This window comes from Sciurus carolinensis, chromosome 6 (genome assembly GCF_902686445.1).
Source record: "Sciurus carolinensis chromosome 6, mSciCar1.2, whole genome shotgun sequence".
Classification (NCBI taxonomy): Eukaryota; Metazoa; Chordata; class Mammalia; order Rodentia; family Sciuridae; genus Sciurus; species Sciurus carolinensis.
In genome coordinates, this window is record NC_062218.1 from 57,270,785 (window position 1) to 57,291,272 (window position 20,488).

Here is a 20,488-nt window from a genome sequence, read left to right on the forward strand (position 1 = left end):
TTCATCCTACTTATATGATCTTAAATGTTGTCAGTCAAGAAAGACTTATAATAAGCAGAGCTTGCTGCTTAAAATTTGTATCAATAACAATATTCATATCTCAAAAATTCTTAGGTTCTTCCACTTTGTTTAAAATCCAGATGTATCTGAAAAGGTGGTTGAGGTATAAGATTAAAGGTTTTCTTGGTATCCAGAAGTTCCCAACTTTCTTTTGGGATACAGAGAGGTGAGTGAAACAAGAAAGGAAGGTGATCATAAAGAAATTGCTGAGGAGAAAAAAATGCACATCTAAAACAAAACAAAATTAACAACTGTCGGCATGTCATGATCTGCAGCCTGAGGAGAGGGCTCACCTGCATGTCTCTCATTTAGTATAGGCAATCCTTCCTTCAAAAATAAAATCTTATCAATCACCAGAAAATCCATGAACTATATTACTGACTAGAACCTCCCCCAAATCCACAAACTATATTGTTGAATAGAACCTTTATTATTCTGCTTCTACTTTCCAACTTAATTCATGTGACAGAAGTTCGCCCAAATACCCTTAGCTATTAAAAAGAAAAAAAGGCAATGCCTTCAAACTAAAGATCCCTGGATCATCTCTAAAAAAATAATCAACTTATTCAAGAGACTACTGTCATTTCATATTATAGATGACTGTAATTTCAGTTAATTTATAAATAACTTTAAAATCTTATGAATGAAATGCACCAAACTTCACCTGTGTAAAAGCAATCATGTTTTAATTATGGACTTAAAAATTACTAATACAATGAACTTGAACTTGAATTAGAAAAATTAAGATTCTAAATCTAGTTGCTAGAGAATGTCTCAATGGGAGGAGTGTCAATGAAATTTTTTCTCCACATACAATATGATCATTAACAGACTAGTATATCTTAATTGGAATGATAAGGCAAAAATAGTAAAACCACACTTTTCCTACAAAAAGTTACATATTCTGTAGGGATAGCTATTGTACATGAAAAAACAAAGATGTGATCACTCTATTGCACACCCAGGCACGTTAGGGAATCTGGTCTTAGAATGATCTAGTCATCCTCTTCCTCTCCATCATCTGCAGCATCTCATTTTCTCTTCTACCCCCGGAGACATTTTTCTTCCTCTTCCTCCTCTTCTTCCCCTTCTTCAACATAATCATCATCATCATCTTCATCCTGAATTTCTTCTTTCATCAAGTAAGAGAGGCCGACTTCTTCTTCTCCCTCTCTCAATTCTGACCCTGCTTCATCTTCTTCCTCCTCCTCTTCTTCCTCCTCTTCCTCATATCCTTCAGGTGGACCAGCTTCATCTTCCTCTTCATCTCCATCATCTTCATCTCCATCTTCATCATCCTCCTCTTCAGAGTCAGGTGCTTCATTATCCTCCTGATCAAATCCATCTAAGTATGTGATTTGTTGCAGTAATTCAAAAACACTTCCTCTGTAATCTTCCAGGTTTGTGATCTCACAGTTAAACAAGTCAAGACTTTTCAAATTTTTAAGATTTTGCAGATCTTCTACTGTACTGAGATCTTTGATTTTGTTTCCACCCAGATTGAGGTAGGGAAGATTTGGACATTTTTCTGCTAGGACTTCCATGCCTCCAAAAATTATATTATCACTAAGTTCCAACTTTCGAAGTTTATTTAAACTGGGAAGTTGGGCCAGTGAACTTAATTCCACATTAGCCATACTCAGAAACTCTAGTTCTTTAAAAGTATCATTCAGGCCTTCAATTTCCCCATTGACACATAGGCAATTATCAAGAACTAACTCTGTCACCTCCTCCGGGGCTCTGTTCCTTAACTCCATGCTAATCCTCTTCTTCATCTCCATGTCCTCCTCCTGCTCTTCTGCTACTACTCTCCTCCTTTCCCCTTTCCTGCTTTTCCCACTACCCCTGAACCCTAAAATTTTAAAAGATTTGGAAACGAATGAAAAGAAACGCAAATATAAATGCCCACTACCACCAGATAGTTGTGGAGGAGAAAGAAAAGAATAGCAAATGGAGTCCAAGGAGTTGGGACTCTAACTCGGCTGCCCCCACCTCCTTGTCCACACACCAGTGTGCGCGCACAGGCACGCGCACACATACACACACACACACACACACACACACACACGCACACACACATGCACACACAACCAGCAGTTCCTTCCCCTTCCATGGCTACTCAGAGACTCAATCTAAAGCATTTTTATACATAAGCAATGAAACATCTGAAAGGGAAATGAGGAAAACAACTCCATTTGCAATAGCCTCAAAAAAATAAAATAAAATACTTGGGAATCAATTTAACCAAAGAGGTAAAAGATCTCTACAATGAAAATGACAAAACATTGAAGAAAGAAATTGAGAAAGATGGAAAGATCTCCCATGTTCTTGGATAGGCAAAATTAATATTATCAAATGGCCATACTTCCAAAGGTGCTATACAGATTTAACGCAATTCCACTTAAAATTCCTATGACATTTCTCATAGAAACAGAAAAAGCAATCATGAAATTCATCTGGAAGAACAAAAGACCCAGAAGAGCCAAAGCAATCCTGGGCAGGAAGAGTGATGCAGGTATCACTATACCAGACCTTAAACTCTACTATAGGGCAAGAGTAACAAAAGGGCATGGTACTGGCACCGAAATAAGACAGGTAGATCAATGATACAAGACAGAAAGCGTTTTCCTGTGGAAGAGCATCACTGAAAGAGACATTCCACCACCATGGTACACTCTGATGGGTACTGCCAACTAGAGATTAGCCCCTGTGAATGAAAGGAAGCCATTGGGGGTGGTGAGTATCCAACATGCTGTGTAGTTGGCCAGACCTGTGAATGGCAGGGTAGTGGCTCCACAGCTGATTCACAAATTTAAATGAATCTTTTGTATGTAAAAAGAAGAATAAGAATGCTAGGAACAGTGGCACATGCCTGAAATTCCAGCAACCCTGGAGACTGGGGAGAGGTGAAAGTTTGAGGTCAGCCTGGGCAATTTAGTGAGACCCTGTCTCAAAATAAAAATTAAAAAGAGTTGGGGGGGGCGGTTTGTGTTTCTTCTCAATGATAAAGTATCCCCTGGTTCAATCCCAGTACCTGTTAATCCCCATTAGGAAAATTCAAATTAAAACTACAGTGAGCTATCACCACACACTTATTGGTAATGCTAAAATAAAAAGTGTCAACAAATGCTGATGAGGATGTGTAGATCACTCATACACTGCTGATAGAAATGTCTGTTAGCTTTTGTTATGTTTAAGATAGTAGGTATCCCCAAAAACTCATGTGTAAGAAAATGGAAGAAAGTTTAGAGATGAAATGATTGGATTATAAATGGTTTGACCTAACTACTGCATTAATCCCCTGATAGGGATTAATTTAGTTGTAACCATAGGCAAGTAGGGTGCGGTTGGAGACGGTGGGTCTGTGGGGGAGTACCTTTTGGTGTATATTTCGTCTTTGTCAAGCAGAACTCTCTCTGTGTCTCTTGGTGGTCATGTCCTAACCTGCTTTCCTGCACCACACCCTTCCACCTGTGTTCTGCCTCACCTGAAACACTGAGGAATGGCACCAGCTGTCTATGGACTGAGACCTCTAAAACCATGAGCCTCCAAATAAACTTTTCCTCCTAGTTGTCCTTGCCAGGTCTTTTGGTCACAGCAGCAAAAGGCTGACTAAAACAAAAATTGGTACCAAGAAGTGAGGTTATTGCTGTGACTAACCTGACCATGTGGCTCAGAAACTTCTGGAGTTTTTGGAATTTGTGGGAGAAATTGCTGAAAGTTCAGCAATGCAAGCTGGAAAAGCTTTAGCATGTTGTAAGTGGACCTTAATGGGTAATTCTGATGGGAGTTCAGAAGAAAAATACTGAAAGGATTGTGGACAGTAAAAACTGAGCTTATGAGGTTTCAGGGGAGGAGGAATCTACTGGAAATTGGACTAGAGGCCATTCATGTTATCCTCTGGCTAAGACGTTATCTACCTTGTCCTGAGACTTTCTGTGAGAGTGAATTTAAAGGTGACCAACTTCTTTATCTGGTAGAAGAAATTTCTAGGAAACATAGTATTCAAGTGATGGCATGGATATTGTTGGCAGCTTTTATCCAAGTTTATTGTGATAACCAGGAGCAGAAAGCAGAACAGAAATATTTGAAAAATATGGAGTGTAGCCAGAAATCTGAGTTAAACTGAGGATAAGGAAGTTGTAGTTTTCTTTTGTTTGTTTGTTTGTTTTGGTACCAGGGATTGAAACTGGGCGTTTAACTACTCAACCATATCCCCAGCCCTTTTTATTTTTTATTTTGAGACAGGGTCTTGCTAAGTTGTTTAGGACCATGCTAAATTGCTGAGGCTGGTTTTGAACTTGTGATTCCTCTGCGTCAGCCCCCAAGTTGCTGGAATTACAAGCTTGTACCACTGGTCAGTAGGAAGGTGTGGTTGTTAAAAACATTACAGCCCTCTAAGAAATGCTGTTAAGCACCTTACCCAGAAAGTATAGGAAAAATAACTTGAGGGCATCTCCAGGATTGACAAGACCACACTATAGGCTCAAGGGTGTAAAAGTCAAATTTCCATTGAGAAGAGACCATGGAGGCATCCTGCTTACACAGTGGGACCTTGGAAGTTTTTTTTTTTTATTTTATTTATTTATTTATTTATTTATTTATTTATTTATTTATTTATGTTGTTTGTTTTTACCATACTGAGCCACCCAGGCACTCAAGAGACTGCTGTGGCTGTGGTCCCTGGAGATTTGGCTACTGCTAGAGATAGTGGCAGAATCTGGCATCAACCATATGTGCTGGTTCTGCAGGAATACCGGATGCTGGAGTAATGGGGTCATGGAATCTTCCCATGAGATTTCAAAGGAATGTCTGGGAAGCCAAGCAAAGTCCAGCAGAGTCATAGTCTCTGTGGGCTGCACCTGTGGGTGATGCATGGAGATGTGAGGACAAAGTTAAAGTTGCAGTGGAGACCCCCAACATTCAGAAATGCCAGTACTGTGGAATAGCTCCTGAGGAAAGCTATAGGAAATGAGCCGAGACAAAGGCGATGTGGGTTGCAACCAGCAATGCCATAGAAGCAGACCTACACAAGCCCTTTGGGGAGAACATCATGATGCCATGTGCTCCAAATACTGGATATGGAACTATAGGACTTGTTTGCTCAGTTGGATTTTAGTCTTTCTTTGGTCCCATTCCTTCTTCCTATGCCCCTATATCTTCACATGGAAATACTCTGTGCCTTTATATATGGGATATATGTAGCTAGATTTGTTATAGGGGCTCATGCCAAGACTTTTCCTTAAGTTTCAGAGGAGACTTTGAATTTGGACTTTTGGTCAATCCTGGAACTGTTGAGACTATGGGGACTCTTGGAAATAAATGGACTAAATATATTTTGCATTGTGAGATGAGTATGAGTTTTTGGAGGTGAGTATGAGTTTTTGGAGGCCAGGGGATGGAATGGTATGTTTAGATACTAGGTGTCCCCCAAAAGCTCAGTGGAGAAAGTTCAGAGATGAAATGATGGAGTTATAAAAAATTTAACTTATTCAGTATATTAATCCCCTGATAGGGATTAATTTGGTGGTAACTGTTAGGCAAGTTGGGTGTGGCTGGAGGAGCTGGATGCCTGGGAGTGTGCCTTTGGGATATATATTTTGTCCTTGTTGAGCAGAGTGCTCTTTCTCTACTTCCTGGTGTCATGTCCTGACCTGCTTTCCTCCACTACACTCTTCCTGCCATGATTTTCTACCTCCCCTAGGGCTCAGAGCAATGGAGCTGGCTGCCTGTGAACTAAGACCTCTGAAACCGTGAGCACCAAATAAGCTTTTCCTCTCCAAAATTGTTCTTGTCAGATTTTTTGGTCACAGCAGAAAAACAGAACAAAACAAAAAACACCTGACTCAACAGCTTTCAAAATACCTGAATCAACTTATAAAGAGAAAAGGTTTATTTGGCTCACAGTTTTGGAGGTTTCAGTCCATGATCGCTTGGCCCTGTTGTTTTGGGGACTGTGGTGAGGCAGCACAGCGTAGTAAAGCTAAATTGCTCACCTCATGGCTGGAAAGCAAAAAACAGAGGAAGGGCTGGGGGTCCCGCTATCCCTCTCAAAAATATGCCCCAAGTGATTTATGTATCTTTCAGTAGGTCCCACCTCATAGAGGTTTCAATGCTTCCCAAGAATAGCACACTGGGGACAAAGCCTTTGTTTGTCTTGAAATAGATAATCATTCTAACTATTTACTAATGGAAGAATATCTGTGTTGATTTCAGTTTGGGCTATTATAAATAAATCCATGATTAATACTTATGTACAGGTATAAAAATATTTATTTCTCTGGGATAAATGACCAGGAATGCAATTCCAGGGACGCTTAAGTTACAAATAAAAGCAGAATGTAAAATGACATAGCTACTCTGGAAAAATGGCTTTGTTTTTACAGTGCTCATGTTACCAAAAGCTCCGTCCTTCTCTCCAATGCCAATCCAATAATGAGGTCATAGTTTTGAAAAAAAGGAAAAAGAAGGCTTATTGCTTTGCTAGCAAAGAAACACAGGAGACTCCTGTCCCAAAACCTGTGATTCTGCCCATCAGCAGGAATAGGGGGCTTTTACAGAGGTGACTCAAAGGCTACATTCCACGTGTTCTCTGTTGGAGCTGTATTTCACTTGTTAATCTGGGAGGTAGTCATTTCTGAGCTCTTCTGGTACCATCCCAAAATCTGGACTACTTTGTTCCTATGGTGAGTGTGTACTCAGGGACAGAGAATCTGCCTAGGAAGGGGAAGAAAGGTAATCCTATTTCCCTTGAGATTAGGGAGGGGGAGAGATTAGGGAGGAGCAGGGAGAGAGGAAGAGAAAGAAATGTGATGGGCTGACAGATCTGACTCCATGAGAATGTTTTAGGCCAGACTCTAAGGGAAAGGACTAAACAGACTCCATTTTGCTCTGAGACTCCATGTTATGTAAGAAATAAGCTTCTCCCAAGGGAACACCCCGCCTCTGTATCCATCATCAGTTACTTAGTGTGACATGTTTAACAATACAGAATGATTATTCCTATGTAAAGAAACATTGCTCTCTTTTGATTCCTATTGCTCCTAAACAATGTACCATGTGAACAGTGATTGTGTGGATGTTAGTAACCATTCTTTAGTTTGTACCTAGGTAAGGGTCATTTTGACCCACTTCCCCCTCTGTCCATGATCTCATGATGTTAATGTGTAATTTTGAATCATAGCAACAGACACTTATGATTAATGTGATTTTTGGTATAAGAACCCCTACAACCCTGTGGTCAGGACTGTTCTCCCAGTAGCCATTTTTTGGGGCATTGTGTGAGACAGTCAGCTGGCCAGTTTAATAAAGACTCTCAAATTTGGACTTCTTAGTGGTGATCGGTCTGTTCTTAAGTTGCGCCTCACAACAGAAATATGTCCATTTTAAAAATAAATTGTGGGGCTGGGATTGTGGCTGAGTGGTAGAGTGCTGGCCTAGGATGTGTGAGGTCCTGGGTTTGATCCTCGGCACCACATAAGAATAAAATAAAAGTATTACGTCCATCTACAACCAAAACAAAGCAAAACAAAACAAAAAGTTCCAGTGGCAGAGCAGCAAGGGTTATATTCAAATCATAAAGAGAACCACTGTTATCTTTTTTTTCCCACCAAAGATGTGTGTACCTCTTTTCTCATCATCTCTCTAGTGTATATATATATTTGCCAAATTGACAGAAGGAAAAAACATTTCAGTATAGTTTAAATTTATCTTAGAATAAGGAGAGTTGAAAGTTTTTTAATATTTTAATCTTTTTTCCCCTTTTTTGCAGTACTGGGGATTTAACCTAGTGGTGCTCTACAACTGAGGTACCTCTCCAGCCCTTTTTATTTTCATTTTTTTTTTTTTTAATTTTTTTTAGTTGCCAATGAATCTTTTATTTTATTTACTTATGTGGTGCTGAGTATTGAACCCAGGGCCTCACACGTGCCAGGCAAATGCTCTACCACTGAGCCACAACTCCAGCCCCTTATTTTCATTTTGAGACAGTGTTTCTCTACAGTGGCCTTGAACTTGAGATCCTCCTGCCTCAGCCTCCCAAATTGCTGGGATTACAGGCCTGAAACCAGGCCTAGCCTCTCGATATTTTTAAAGGGCCATTTTTACTTACCTTTTTTCTGCAAGCTTCCTGTTAATGTTCTTTGCCTGTTACAAAATTGTATCAGTCCAATTTTAGAATTTGTGCTGCTAAACAAGTTTTGAAAAATTTTAAGTAGGTTTATGGGCTTCTCCACAGACATGATGAATCAGAAGTGCCCATAGTTGGGATCCATAATTTTTATATATATATATATATTTTTTTTTTTTCTTTTTTCCTTTCTTTTTTCTTTTAATGAGTAGCTGGGATTGAACCCATGTGTGCTTAACCACTGAACCTCAGCTACCACCCCTTTTTATTTTTTGAGACAGGGTCAAGCTTAGTTGCTTAGGGATTTGCTAAATTGCTGAGGCTGGCTTTGAACTTGCCATCCTCCTGCCTCAGTCTCCTAAGCCACTGGTATTACAGGCGTGTGCCACCATGCCAGACTTTTTTTTGTTTTTTATACACATTTTTACTAAATAATTTAGCGCCTCACCAAGTTGCTGAGGCAGGCCTTGAACTTGGAATCCTCCAGCCTCAGCATCCAGAGTTGATGGGATTATAGGCATGTGTCACTGGCCAGGTCCTTTTATTTTCTTATCTGAGACAAACTCTAACTAAATTGCCCAGGCTGGCCTCCAATTTGGGATCCTTCAGCCTTTGGTCACCTAAGTGGCTGGGATTATAGGTGTAAGCCACCTCACCTGGATGCTGCTGTAAATATTTAGAGCAATCAATTTGTTTTGGCAATATAGGTTAATGATAGATCAGAGATTTATAAATCTGGGTAGCTTTTTAGAAATATAAAATTACTAAATCCTGACATGGTGTGGCATGCCTGTAATCCCAAAAAGGGCTGGGAATGTACCTTGGTGTTAGAGGGCACTTGGATTTAATCCCTAGTACTACAAAAAAGAAAAAATATATATATATTCTACAGCAATTTGAGGTTATATTACTACTAAGTTAAGCAGCTACAACATGTGTATTAAAATAGTGATGTAAGCATTATACTTATAGAATTCAATATTAACTTCAGAGGGATGATATAACTGGTTTAGGTTTTTAAAAAATAATTAGACCCTGAATTTAAGAGTTTTCTCAAACATGAAGCGGAGGCAGCAGTTCATTATCAGGAATAATGAATTAGGGAAACTAGAAAGTGATTGAAATCAAACATTGCAAATCAGCAAGAAAGTATGGGTGGCCCTTATTAAAAGGGAATTAAGCTGGGAGTGGTGGCGCATGACTATAATCCCAGCGACTAGGAAGGCTGAGGCAGAACTGTAAGTTCAAAGCCAGCCTCAGCAATTGACGGAGGTCCTAAGCAATTTAAGACCCTGTCTCTAAATAAAATGCAAAAAAGGGCTGGGGATGTGGCTCAGTGTTTAAGCACCCCTGGATTCAATCCCTGGTACAACCTCTCCTTCCCCTAGCGATATGGGAAGGGAATGGTACTAGAAAACTTAGGCCAATGAACCAAATAAACCCCAACACAAACCCTCCACTGCAAAAAAACAATATGAAAGAAGCATAAAGTTCAGGCCTTAGGCGGGAAGACAAGTGGGGCGGGGTCAGGCACAGAGGGGCGGGGCTAGCCACACAGCGGAGGAGGACCGCGCGCTGTTCGCCCCTCCCCGTGACGTCACAGGCTGGCCCCGCCCCCGATGCCCAGGACTCCCCGATACCACCGCTGCTAGCTTGCGCCCCGGAAGCTGCCCCTTCTCGGGGGTCACGATGGGCAGCAAAATGGCGTCTGCCAGCAGAGTCGTTCAGGTAAAGAGATTCGATAGTTTTTTTCTCACGTTGGGCAGAGATGGTGCAGATGTGGCAATGGCGCCAGGGAGGAAAAGCGGTGGCACAGGATGCGTGCTGACCGCGGCCCTGAATAGGGGCTTGGCTGCGCCCGGGGTGTATGAGAATGGGACCTTAAGCCCGCTGCATCGGGCAATTAAGCCAGGGTCCGGAGCCGAGGGTTCGAGCCTGGCAGTGGGAGAGTGACATCTCCGCAGATAGGTACGTACTGGCCTGGGGTCCCTGGACTCCTCGGCCAAGTCCTCCTTGGTCTTGGTCTGCGGCGTAGACTGCCCTGATAGCCTGGCCAATCGCCGTCTAGTATTTTCTGTGATGTCTCCAATCGGCCAATCCCGAGTAAGGCGGTAGCGGAGCGTTAAAGGAAGCGAACGCCGGATCTGACCCCGCGTCCCTTCAAGGTCTTGGGAATGTCGGGATAACTGACTCCTACAGACCCGGTCTCTCCTGGGGCCGATTCGGCCCTACTTCTTCAGGCATTTGTCTGCAGGCTGAAAATGGGGGGAATACAAAAATATTTTCCTTGACTTTATTACTAGTATATGTTTTAGTGTTGATTTCTCGAACCTTTTCCCCCTGTGTTTAGATAGGCAGCTCAAGTAACATTGTTAATCCACCTATGACCTACTAACTCTTGACACCTTTTCCTTTGCTTCTCCACCTTAAATAGGAGAGGTAAATTTGGTATGTAAATGGGGGCACGACCTTTCGTAAATTGGTTTATATGGTCTCTTTTCCAACCCTGTAAGCATGCTATAATGACTAGCTTTTGCCTTTGATATGCAAAAGGAGAGGTGCATTCTCCTTTACACTAGTACATATCTTTTTTTAAATTTATTTTTATCGTACACAAATGGGATACATACTGTTTCTCTGTAGTGTTTGATTCATTCTGTTATTTTTTCTCCCCCCCCACCCCTCCCACCCCTCTAGTACATCTCTTAAAAGACCTTTTCCTGAAGTTCCCAATGTTTGAATGATAATTCTAGATTCTAGTCTTTGGTTCCATTTCAATGAACGATGCTCACTTATTCATTCAGTGGGTAGTTACTGAGCATTAACTAAAGGTTCTGTACAGACAGAACATCTGACAAAGGTCTGGTTTCTTACTACATGACCATAAATATCAATAATATATATGTAACCCAATTTAAAATGGGCAAAGGAATTGATACCACATAATAAAACACCCAAATGAGCAAGAAACATGTGTAAGGTGCTCAGTAATCCATTCTTGCCAGAAAAATACATCCATCAAAATGGCTTAAATTTATTTTTTCATTGCTAGTGTGCTAGTGATTGAACCCAGGACCTCGTGTATGCTAAGCACTGCTCTTGTCTTTGAACTACTCCGATAGCCCTTGTAACTAAAATTTAAGACTGACAATACCAGATGGTGATGTGAATAGAAAGTACTAAAACCCTCATACATTGCTGGTGGATGTATAAATGGTACAGCCACAATGAAAAAATGCCAGTCTCTAATAAACATTTCTCTATGACTCAGCAAATCCACTTAGATTTATTGCCCACGAGAAGTGAATGTATGTACCTACAAAAAGACTTCTATGGATTGTAGCTCAGTGTTAGAGCACTTGCCTAGCATGTGTGAGGCCCTGGGTTCAGTCCCCAATACTGCAGACAAAAAACAAGAAAACATAAAATGTTGATAGAAAATGGTTAATAGTAGGTTTATTTATATTAGAGCCCAAATCGGAAACAATCACATGATATGATAGAAAATCCTGTGTATGCTAATCTGCTGTCATTATAACAAACTTTTAGTTTTAGAAGTTCTAGTCCTTGATTTATTGGGACTGTAATAACATCTTGCATATGTAAAATATAATATCAAAACCAAGGGGGCTGGAGTTGTCACCTGGCATGTGTGAGGCCCTGGGTTTAATACTCAGCACCACATAAAATAAATAAAACAAAAAAGATCCATTGACAACTAAAAATATATTTTAAAAAAACAAAACAGGAAACTGACATCAATACAGTCCACATAGGTTATTTAATCAGATTTACATGCATTCATTCATTTGTGCCCTTGAGTAATTTTGGTTTCATTTTTTACATTAAAATATTAGATGCATTTTATTTATTAACTCATTCAAATAAAACATTTAATTTGAAGGACTAGCTGTGCTTATTGGGGGAAAAAAACCTCTTTATATGTAATAGCTAGAGAGAACCAGAGACTTGAGCTTCATTCCCTAGGAGGAAACAGTGCTAGAGAAAATAGTCAAATGAGAAGTTTTTAAATCAGCTTTTGGAGTGGGGAAAGCTGTTTAGAGAGGAGTGATGTTTGAGCTTTTTTAAGGGATTATAGTGGTTGTAATGATAGACATGAAAGTGGAATGGGGGAGAGATTTCCTGGGAAAGGATATAAGCTTCAGATGGAATGGGCATGATAAATTAGGGAAATGAGACATATTTGAGAATATATGGAATGACAGGTATATCAGACAGTGGCTGGGAATGAGACTGAGGTAAGGAGAGGCCAGTTTGTGATGGTCCTTGTGAGTGCTATGTAAGAATTTGAACTTTTGGGCTGGGACTGTAGCTCAGTGGTGGAGTGCTTACCTAGAGCATGTGAGGCACTGACTGCGATCCTCAGCACCATGTAAAAATAAATAAATAGGACTGGGAATATAGCTCAGTTGGTAGAGTGCTTGCCTTGCATGCACAAGGCCCTGGGTTCAATCCCCAGCACCACCAAAAAATAAAATAATAAAGTATTGTGTCCACATACAACCAAAAATATTTTTTTAAAAAAGAGTTTGAACTTTATCTTGAAAAAATGAGAAACATTTTTCAAACTTAAACTAGGGGAATGACAGTAAATAGAATATTTAAAGAATCTTAGCTATTCAAGGAGAAAAATTGTTACTAGAGAGACAGGTATTTTAACATGGCAGGTGAAAATGCTTTTATTCTAAGAAAACACATTCCAGCATTTTCTCAGCAGTAGAATTATGTTGGTGAATTTTCAGTCCAGCCTCAATACTGTATTTACCTCTGTACTCATATAAAATACATAATGTGTAGTATATATATGTGCAAATATATTGCAGATAAACACACCTCAGTCTCATTAGTTACATAACAATTTATGTATTACATTAGTTGAAGAAATAGTACTCTGTTCATTAGATTGTATATTCAGAAAATTTCATATTGATAGGCTCATTTGTGGTTCTCTGTAGCACGATCTGTAATTTTAGGTATGAAAATACCTGTTAGAAAAAGATTATTCTAAAAATAAGTATTTTGAGAGGTAAAGGAAAGAGACAAAAAGCTATCAAACACTTTAATCTGTTGTATGTGGATTTGGAGGTTACAGACAGTATTTTCTCCTTTGTGCTTTTCTTCATTTTTCCCAAAATTTTTATACAGAGTGTGTGTTACTTTATAGTTAGAACAGGTATTTTTTAAATGAGTTAGTTGTCAATACAATTGCTTTTTATCCTATTTTAAGCCATTAGATATTAACATAGTAGGAAAACTACACTTGATACAAATTAGGAAACTTCAGATTCTTTTCTTACCAATCTATAAGTCATGCCAACACAAAATCCATAACATCCTCTTCATTGGGTGATTTTGAGGTTGGTTGTTAGTACATTAAAAAAATCTTGTACTACACACAGTGGCACATGCCTGTAAGCCCAGCAACTTTGGGAGGCTGAAGAAGGAGGATTGCAAGTTCAAAACCAGCCTCAGCTTAGCAAGGTCTCACTTAGTGAGACCCTGTCTCAAAGTATAAAATAAAAAGGAATTGGAGACTGGGGCTGTAGCTCAGTGGCAGAGCACTTGCCTAAATAACTTGTGTGATGCACTGGGTTCTATCCTTAGCACCACATAAAAATATACAAATAAAATAAAGGCATTCTGTCCATCTACAACTACAAAAAAATTTTCTAAAAAAATGGAATGGGATGTAGTTTAGCGAGAAAGTGCACATAAGTTTAATCCCCAGTACCAAAACAAGGGAAAAAAAAAAAAAACCCAAAACTTGTGATGGCTGGGCATCCCAGTGACACATCTGTTAATTCCAGCTACTCTAGAAGCTGAGGCAGAAGGATCACGAATTTTGAGGCCAGCTTGTGTAATTTAGTTGGACCCTGTCTCAAAATAAAGTTGAAAAAAATCAGTGGGATGTAGCTCAATGGTAGAAAGCTTGCCTAGCTATGTAGGAGGCCCTGTTCAATTCCTATTAGTGAAAAAATAGAAAGAGTTTTGTGATGTATAAAGTACAAAATTATGAATAACAGATAAAATAATAATTCATAGGTCAGTTCCTTGGTTTGGGAAGAGTATAATTTAAAGATGCTGTCAAGTAGTAATTTATTTTAACAAAAGTATCTATTAGGATTAATAGTAGATCATTGCTTTTATGATTAACGATGTTTTTTTTTTTTCATGCATTTTATTTTTCCTTTAGGTAGTCAAGCCACATACTCCATTAATAAGATTCCCAGACAGAAGAGACAATCCTAAACTCAGTGGTAAGTGGTATTCTGTTTAGATTTTTTTTTTAAATGTATGTATGCATGTTCTATTTTAAGTATTCTTTTTTTTTTTTTTAGTTGTCGATGGACTTTTATTTAATTTATTTATATGCAGTGCTGAGACTCGATCCCTGTGTTTCACACAATAGGCAAGTGCTCTACCACTGAGTTACAACCCCAGCCCCGTAGGCATTATTTTTTCTTTTTTTTTTTTTTTTTTTTTTTTAACCAGGGATTGAACACAGGAATGTTTAACCACTGAGCAACCTCCCCAACCCATTTTTTATATTTATTTTGAGATAGGATCTTGCTAAGTTCCTTAGGACTTCACTAAGTTGCTGAGGCCAGCTTTGAACTTGTGAGCCTCCTTTCTCAGCCTACCAAGACACTGGGATTACAGGCGTGCACCACCAAGCTCTGCTATAAGCATTATTTCTTATTTTTTATTCATTCATTCATTCATTCATTTTTTGGTAATGGGGATTGAACCCAGAGGCAATGTACCACAGCCTTATATCCCTAGTCCTTTTTTTTTTTTGTGGCACAGGTGTAAGTTACACTTTATTTTAAAATTTTTAGAGTTACTCTGTAGAATACTTAAGCATATTCCTCTAAATGATTGATTCAAAGGGTTTCACAAGGTCATTACAATTATTTCCTAAAATCTACATCGTGCATAACCATAAAAATGAAAACATGTACCCCATTTGTGTACAATGAATCAAAATGCAGTCTGTAAAACTTTTTTAAAAATTATAAAAATTTTTAAATAAATTGTTTTATATATTAAGTTTGTTTCAACTTTTTGTGTAGCCAAGTATAGAAAATATATAGTGACATATACTTGTGTATTCATTTGTTTTTAACTGTTTACATGAAAATTCATAAGTCAAATAAACAAGTTTTTTTTTTTTATAATGCTTAAAATGTTTTAATAGTTTTTGTGGATTATTCTGTTATGAAACATTTCATGGCTAAATGTAGTTACTTTGAATGTTTTTACACGCCTATTTAATTAATATATGAAAATCTCTGAGACTATGCATCTATCAACAATTTTTCAAATATTAAGCAAGTAAGCCTTTTTTTGGTAATTTAGCCAAAGAATTGCCTTATTTCAGCCAGCCTGAACATTGTTTTAATTAATGTTTTTTTTATGCTATTTTGCTTTTTTTTTTTTTAATTGTATACAAATGGGATACATGTTGTTTTTCTATTTGTACATGGAGTCAAGGCATACCATTTGTGTAATCATAAATTTACATAGGGCAATGTTGTTTGATTCATTCTGTTATTTTTTTCCCTTCCCCCCACCCCATCCCTAGTCCTTTTTATTTATTTATTTTGTTTTAGCTGTGAGTGATAGAAAACTTCATCTCAGCAGTGGTTTATTTTATTTTATTTTTTCTCTTTCCACATATTTTACTGGTACATTATAGTTGCATATAATGGTGGGATTTGTCGTTACATATTTTTACGTACACACCATTTAACAATATAATTGGACTAATATTGCTCCTCAGCACTTCTCCGCACTTCTCTCATCTGTCTCCCACAGTCCTTTTTATTTTGAAACAGGGTCTTGCTAATTGACTGAGGAATTCACTAAATTGCTGAGGGTGGCCTCAAACTTGCAGTTCTCTGGGATTATAGCATGTACTCCTAAAATACTGCTAACCTGACAGTATTTCTCATTTTCTAATCAGTTAGACTATTGTAGCTTAAGTCAAATTGGTACTCTAGGTAGCATGCAAGTAGAAATGAACTTTATATTATCCCCATTTTTAAAGGTAGTAACTTAGCCGTCTGTGGTAGCACCCACCTGTAATCTCAGTGATTCTGAAGACTGAAGCAGAAGAGCAAGTTCAAGCTCAGCAATTTAGTGAGACCCTGTCTCAAAAAAAAAGGTACTGGGCATGTATCTCAGTGGTAGAGTGCCCCTGGGTCAAATTCCCAGTTCCGCACATAAAAAATCATAGTGACTATTCAATATGGGATGTCTTTGATTTTTTTTTTTTTTTTTTTTTTTTTGGTAGTTGTAGATGGACATCATGCCTTTGTTTATTATTATGTGGTGCTAAGGATTGAACCCAGTGCCTCACACATGTTAGGCAAGTGTTCTGCCAGAACCACAGCCCCAGCCCTGAATTTTTAATGATACACATTGAGTGTATATGAGGGAATTTTTGTCCTACCTTTCTTCTTCTTCTTTTTTTTTTTTGATATTGGGAACTGAACCCAGGGGCAATTTATCATCAAACTATATCCCCAGCCTTTAAAAAAAAATTAGTTATTTTTAATTTTTAAAAATATTTTTGGTACTGGGAATTGAACCCAGGGGCACTTAACCACTGAGCCACATCTCCAGCCTTTTGTATTTTCTTTAGAGACAGGGGCTTGCCAAGTTGCTTTGGGCCTCACTAAATTACTCAAGCTGGCTTTGAACTTGCAATACTTCTGCCTCAGCTTCCTGAGTTGCTGGAATTATAGGCGGGTACCACTGCACCCAGCTTATTTTTATTTTTTATGTTCAGACAGGGTCCCATTAAGTTATTAAGAGTTATTAAGAACTGGCCTCAAACTTGTGATCCTCCTGTCTTTAGCTTCCCAAGTCCCTGGAATCATAGGTGTGTACCACTGCACCTTCTATCTTTTGTGTGATTCACCTAAATTTTCATTTATAGAGATTATGAGGAATAGTAACCATTCTTACATTTATCTCCCAGCTAACCACCTTTACTTTCATTTCCTCCCTTACCTATTCAGTCAGTAACTGTTTCTTGTATTGCCTGAGTCCTTAGCAATTGCTCATATAAAATAGCTAGCTTATAAATTAGAGAAGATTCTGAAAGTCTTCTGTTTTTTATTTTACCATATTCTATGTCTCTCTCTTGATACTTGATTTTTAATTTCAGGAGAATTTTAACAGATCTTATAGGGATTTTAAAATTTAACTATTGAAAAATTAATATTTTGAAAAAAAAACTATTCTCATTTACTAACTTTGTTATTCCACATTATATTATCTGTAGGACTGGGATTGTGGCTCAGTGGTAGAGCACTTGCCATGTGTGAGGCACTGGGTTTGATCCTTGGCACCCCATAAAAATAAATAAAATAAAGGTATTGGGGCTGGGGATATAGCTCAGTTGGTAGAGTGCTTGTCTCACAAGCACAGGCCCTGGGTTTAATCCCCAGCACTGCAAAATAAATAAATAAATAAATAAAATAAAGGTATTGTGTTTATCTATAATTAAAAAGTATTAAAAAATATATAACCTGTATATATGTGCGTGTGTGCATATATATACATATATAACCTGTAAACTCCACCATGTATAACCTATAAGGGGTTATGTGACAAAAACTTAAGTAGTGTAAGTTACCCACAATGGGGTGTATGTCACTAACAAGAAATTTTATTATTTTATGAACTTCATGTTCATTTTAGTAATCCACTTACTTAAAACTACCTCTTTGCTAGGCAAAATGGCACACGCCACCAGCCACCACTTTGGGAGGCTCTCGCCAGAGATTGAGCCCAGTAGTTTGAGGCCAACCTAAATGTCGTGAGACCCCCTCACAAAAACAAAACAAAACATAAAATAAAAAAAAGCTGGGACTGTAGCTAAGAGGTAGATCACTTGCCCAGCATGTACAACTCCCTGGGTTCTATCCCAGCTCTGAAAACAAAACCAAAAACTACCTCCTTATATCTTCTGAAAAGAATGTTATAAAATTATATATAGCTGACTGAATAATTCTGTCTCTTAGAATTATATTTCAAGAATTGTTTGAAGAATGACCTGATTTCAAGAATGAATTGATCGTTCAGTAATAGGTAACTCAAAATAATACATTGCAACACTTGGATAATTTCTCTAATTAGGTCTGTGTCTTTCACATTTCAGTAACAGAAGCTTTGAGATCAGCGGGGCTGCCGTCTCACTCACCTGTAATTTCACAGCATTCTAAGGGGAGTAAATCACCAGATTTGTTGATGCATCAGGGTCCACCAGACACTGCAGAAATAATAAAAACATTACCTCAGAAATACAGAAGGAAACCCGTATCTCAAGAAGAAATGGAATTTATCCAAGTATGTTGTTGCTCTATCATAAGACTGTGCAAAACACTATTAACGTTTTGGCTTTGGAATTTCATTTGTTGATTTCTATGCTCTTCCCATTGTCTTGCCGAGTGTGTCATGACTAAGACAGATGGGGATATAGGCCAGACTGTAAAAACAAACCATCTTTGGAGCCCTCAGTAAATCTGCAGGGGATGTCACTGATAAAAACCACATGAATAAAAGCTTTTTGAGGTCCTCAATAATTCTTTAGAGAAGAGCTTCTTAAGGCAACAAATGTGGGGACAATTGATATAAGTCGAACTTGAATCCCTTCCAGATCTGAAATTATACGTATAACAATGAACATGAGGGCTCAGAGCTATGTAAAAACTAAAATCTGCTTAAAATTGTGTAAGTTTGAATAGTAGCCATGAAAACATTTCCTGTCAAGTTAACATCTAACCTAACCTTATTGTTTTATTGTTTTCAGCGTGGAGGTCCAGAATAAGCATTGTGGCTGCTGTTTGTCATCAGACAAAAGAATTGTCTTTACAATAAAGGACTTCCAAGACAAATGAAAAACTGTATATTAACGTTAATAAATACTCTACAAAAAATGAAGTACAGAAAATTTAAATGGATATTTTTAACTCCTAATTTATGTATCTTGGTCAGCTTCTCTACAAGCTTACCTATTGTTTATATACATTATACTTATTAAAGTATACATTTTGAAATGTTAATTTGCTCTTGATTATCAAGTATTACCAGTAATGAACTATTAAAAGCACACAGTATTTCCCATGGTTTCACTTTTCTTTCTGTTTCTGTTTAGACATGGAAAGAATTTATCATGCAGAATTACTGAAATGAGAATCAGTGAAATAATATCTCTATTATGTATTCTTAATTCTCCAACTTCAACTTTTTTTAATTCACAGGGTTACTGGAGTATAATTAGCTTAGTAAGCATATCCTACTCTAAATGGAGCCAAGATAAAACTGGGATTAAGACTAGGAAGATTAGTGAGGCACTAAGCAATTTAGTGAAACCCCGTCTCAAAATTTTAAAAAAGTGTGTGTTGGGAGGCTGGGAATGTAGCTCAATGGTAAAGAGCCCCTTGTCTTCAATACCTAAAATAAATAAATAAATAAATAAACTCCAGAAAACAGATGAGGGAGATAATGTACAAGATTAATTTTAACATATTCAGACAAAAATATTCAAGAGTGCAAGATGCAAAATAAGATATAAAGATGAAAATAGCATAGGAATAAATATTTCACTAAAAATTGCAATTATTTTGGGGGAAATGTTAGGGAAGTCTTATTCTTTGATTTATTTTACTCTTTTGGTTGTGATCATGTGTGTAAACTCTGACAACCATTAACTTTTTCCAAACTTAATGTCTGAAAGACTCATAAAATTAACTTAAATATTTACCTTATTAAGGCAATCTATGAAGCACTAGTGGGCGTCTTCCTGTGTCAAAGGTATGTTCATTGTGAAAGTAAAGCCTTGCAGAACTAAATCTCTTCCATGCCTGTAACAATTTCAGGAATGCTTTAAAGATGTCATCTCTAATAGCAAGGTGGGCTTATGAGCAATAATGGCATTATTGAGTATATTTCTAATTTTTGTCCAACTCCCTATGGGAAAAATAATCCTATTTTTTCCCAATAATCCTATTTTTTTATTAACATATTTTTTATTTTTACAGATACATTTTGATTCATTGTAGGCAAATGGGGTATAACTTTTCATTTCTGTGATTGTACACAATACATATTCACATTTTCATACAATCATACATATATATATATATATATAGGGTAATACTGTCTATTTCATTCTACTGTTTTTCCATTCCCACCCCTCCCACTCCTTTTTCTTCTACACCATCCAAAGTTCCTTCATTCTTCTCTTCCCTGCACTGTCCCCCATCG

General features: G+C 37.8%; 2 protein-coding genes across 3 annotated transcripts; one reads left to right on the forward strand and one right to left on the reverse strand.

Moving 5' to 3' along the window:
- Positions 1 to 1,103: 1,103 nt before the first annotated feature.
- Positions 1,104 to 1,841, reverse strand: LOC124987365 (acidic leucine-rich nuclear phosphoprotein 32 family member E-like). Of its 2 annotated transcripts, XM_047556576.1 has the most exons (2): positions 1,628 to 1,841; positions 1,104 to 1,519 (listed from the first exon to the last, which is right to left on the reverse strand). In XM_047556576.1, exons 1-2 carry the CDS (start codon positions 1,839 to 1,841, stop codon positions 1,104 to 1,106), a joined length of 630 nt encoding a protein of 209 aa, XP_047412532.1. The 2 variants fall into 2 exon arrangements, with proteins under 2 accessions (XP_047412532.1, XP_047412531.1); XM_047556575.1 differs by having other exon boundaries at positions 1,104 to 1,841.
- Positions 1,842 to 9,790: 7,949 nt separating this feature from the next.
- On the forward strand, positions 9,791 to 19,347 carry Mrps36 (mitochondrial ribosomal protein S36). The gene is made up of 4 exons (XM_047556161.1): positions 9,791 to 9,916; positions 14,403 to 14,466; positions 18,381 to 18,568; positions 19,032 to 19,347. Exons 1-4 carry the CDS (start codon positions 9,878 to 9,880, stop codon positions 19,047 to 19,049), a joined length of 309 nt encoding a protein of 102 aa, XP_047412117.1. The 5' UTR covers positions 9,791 to 9,877; the 3' UTR covers positions 19,050 to 19,347.
- Positions 19,348 to 20,488: the final 1,141 nt, after the last annotated feature.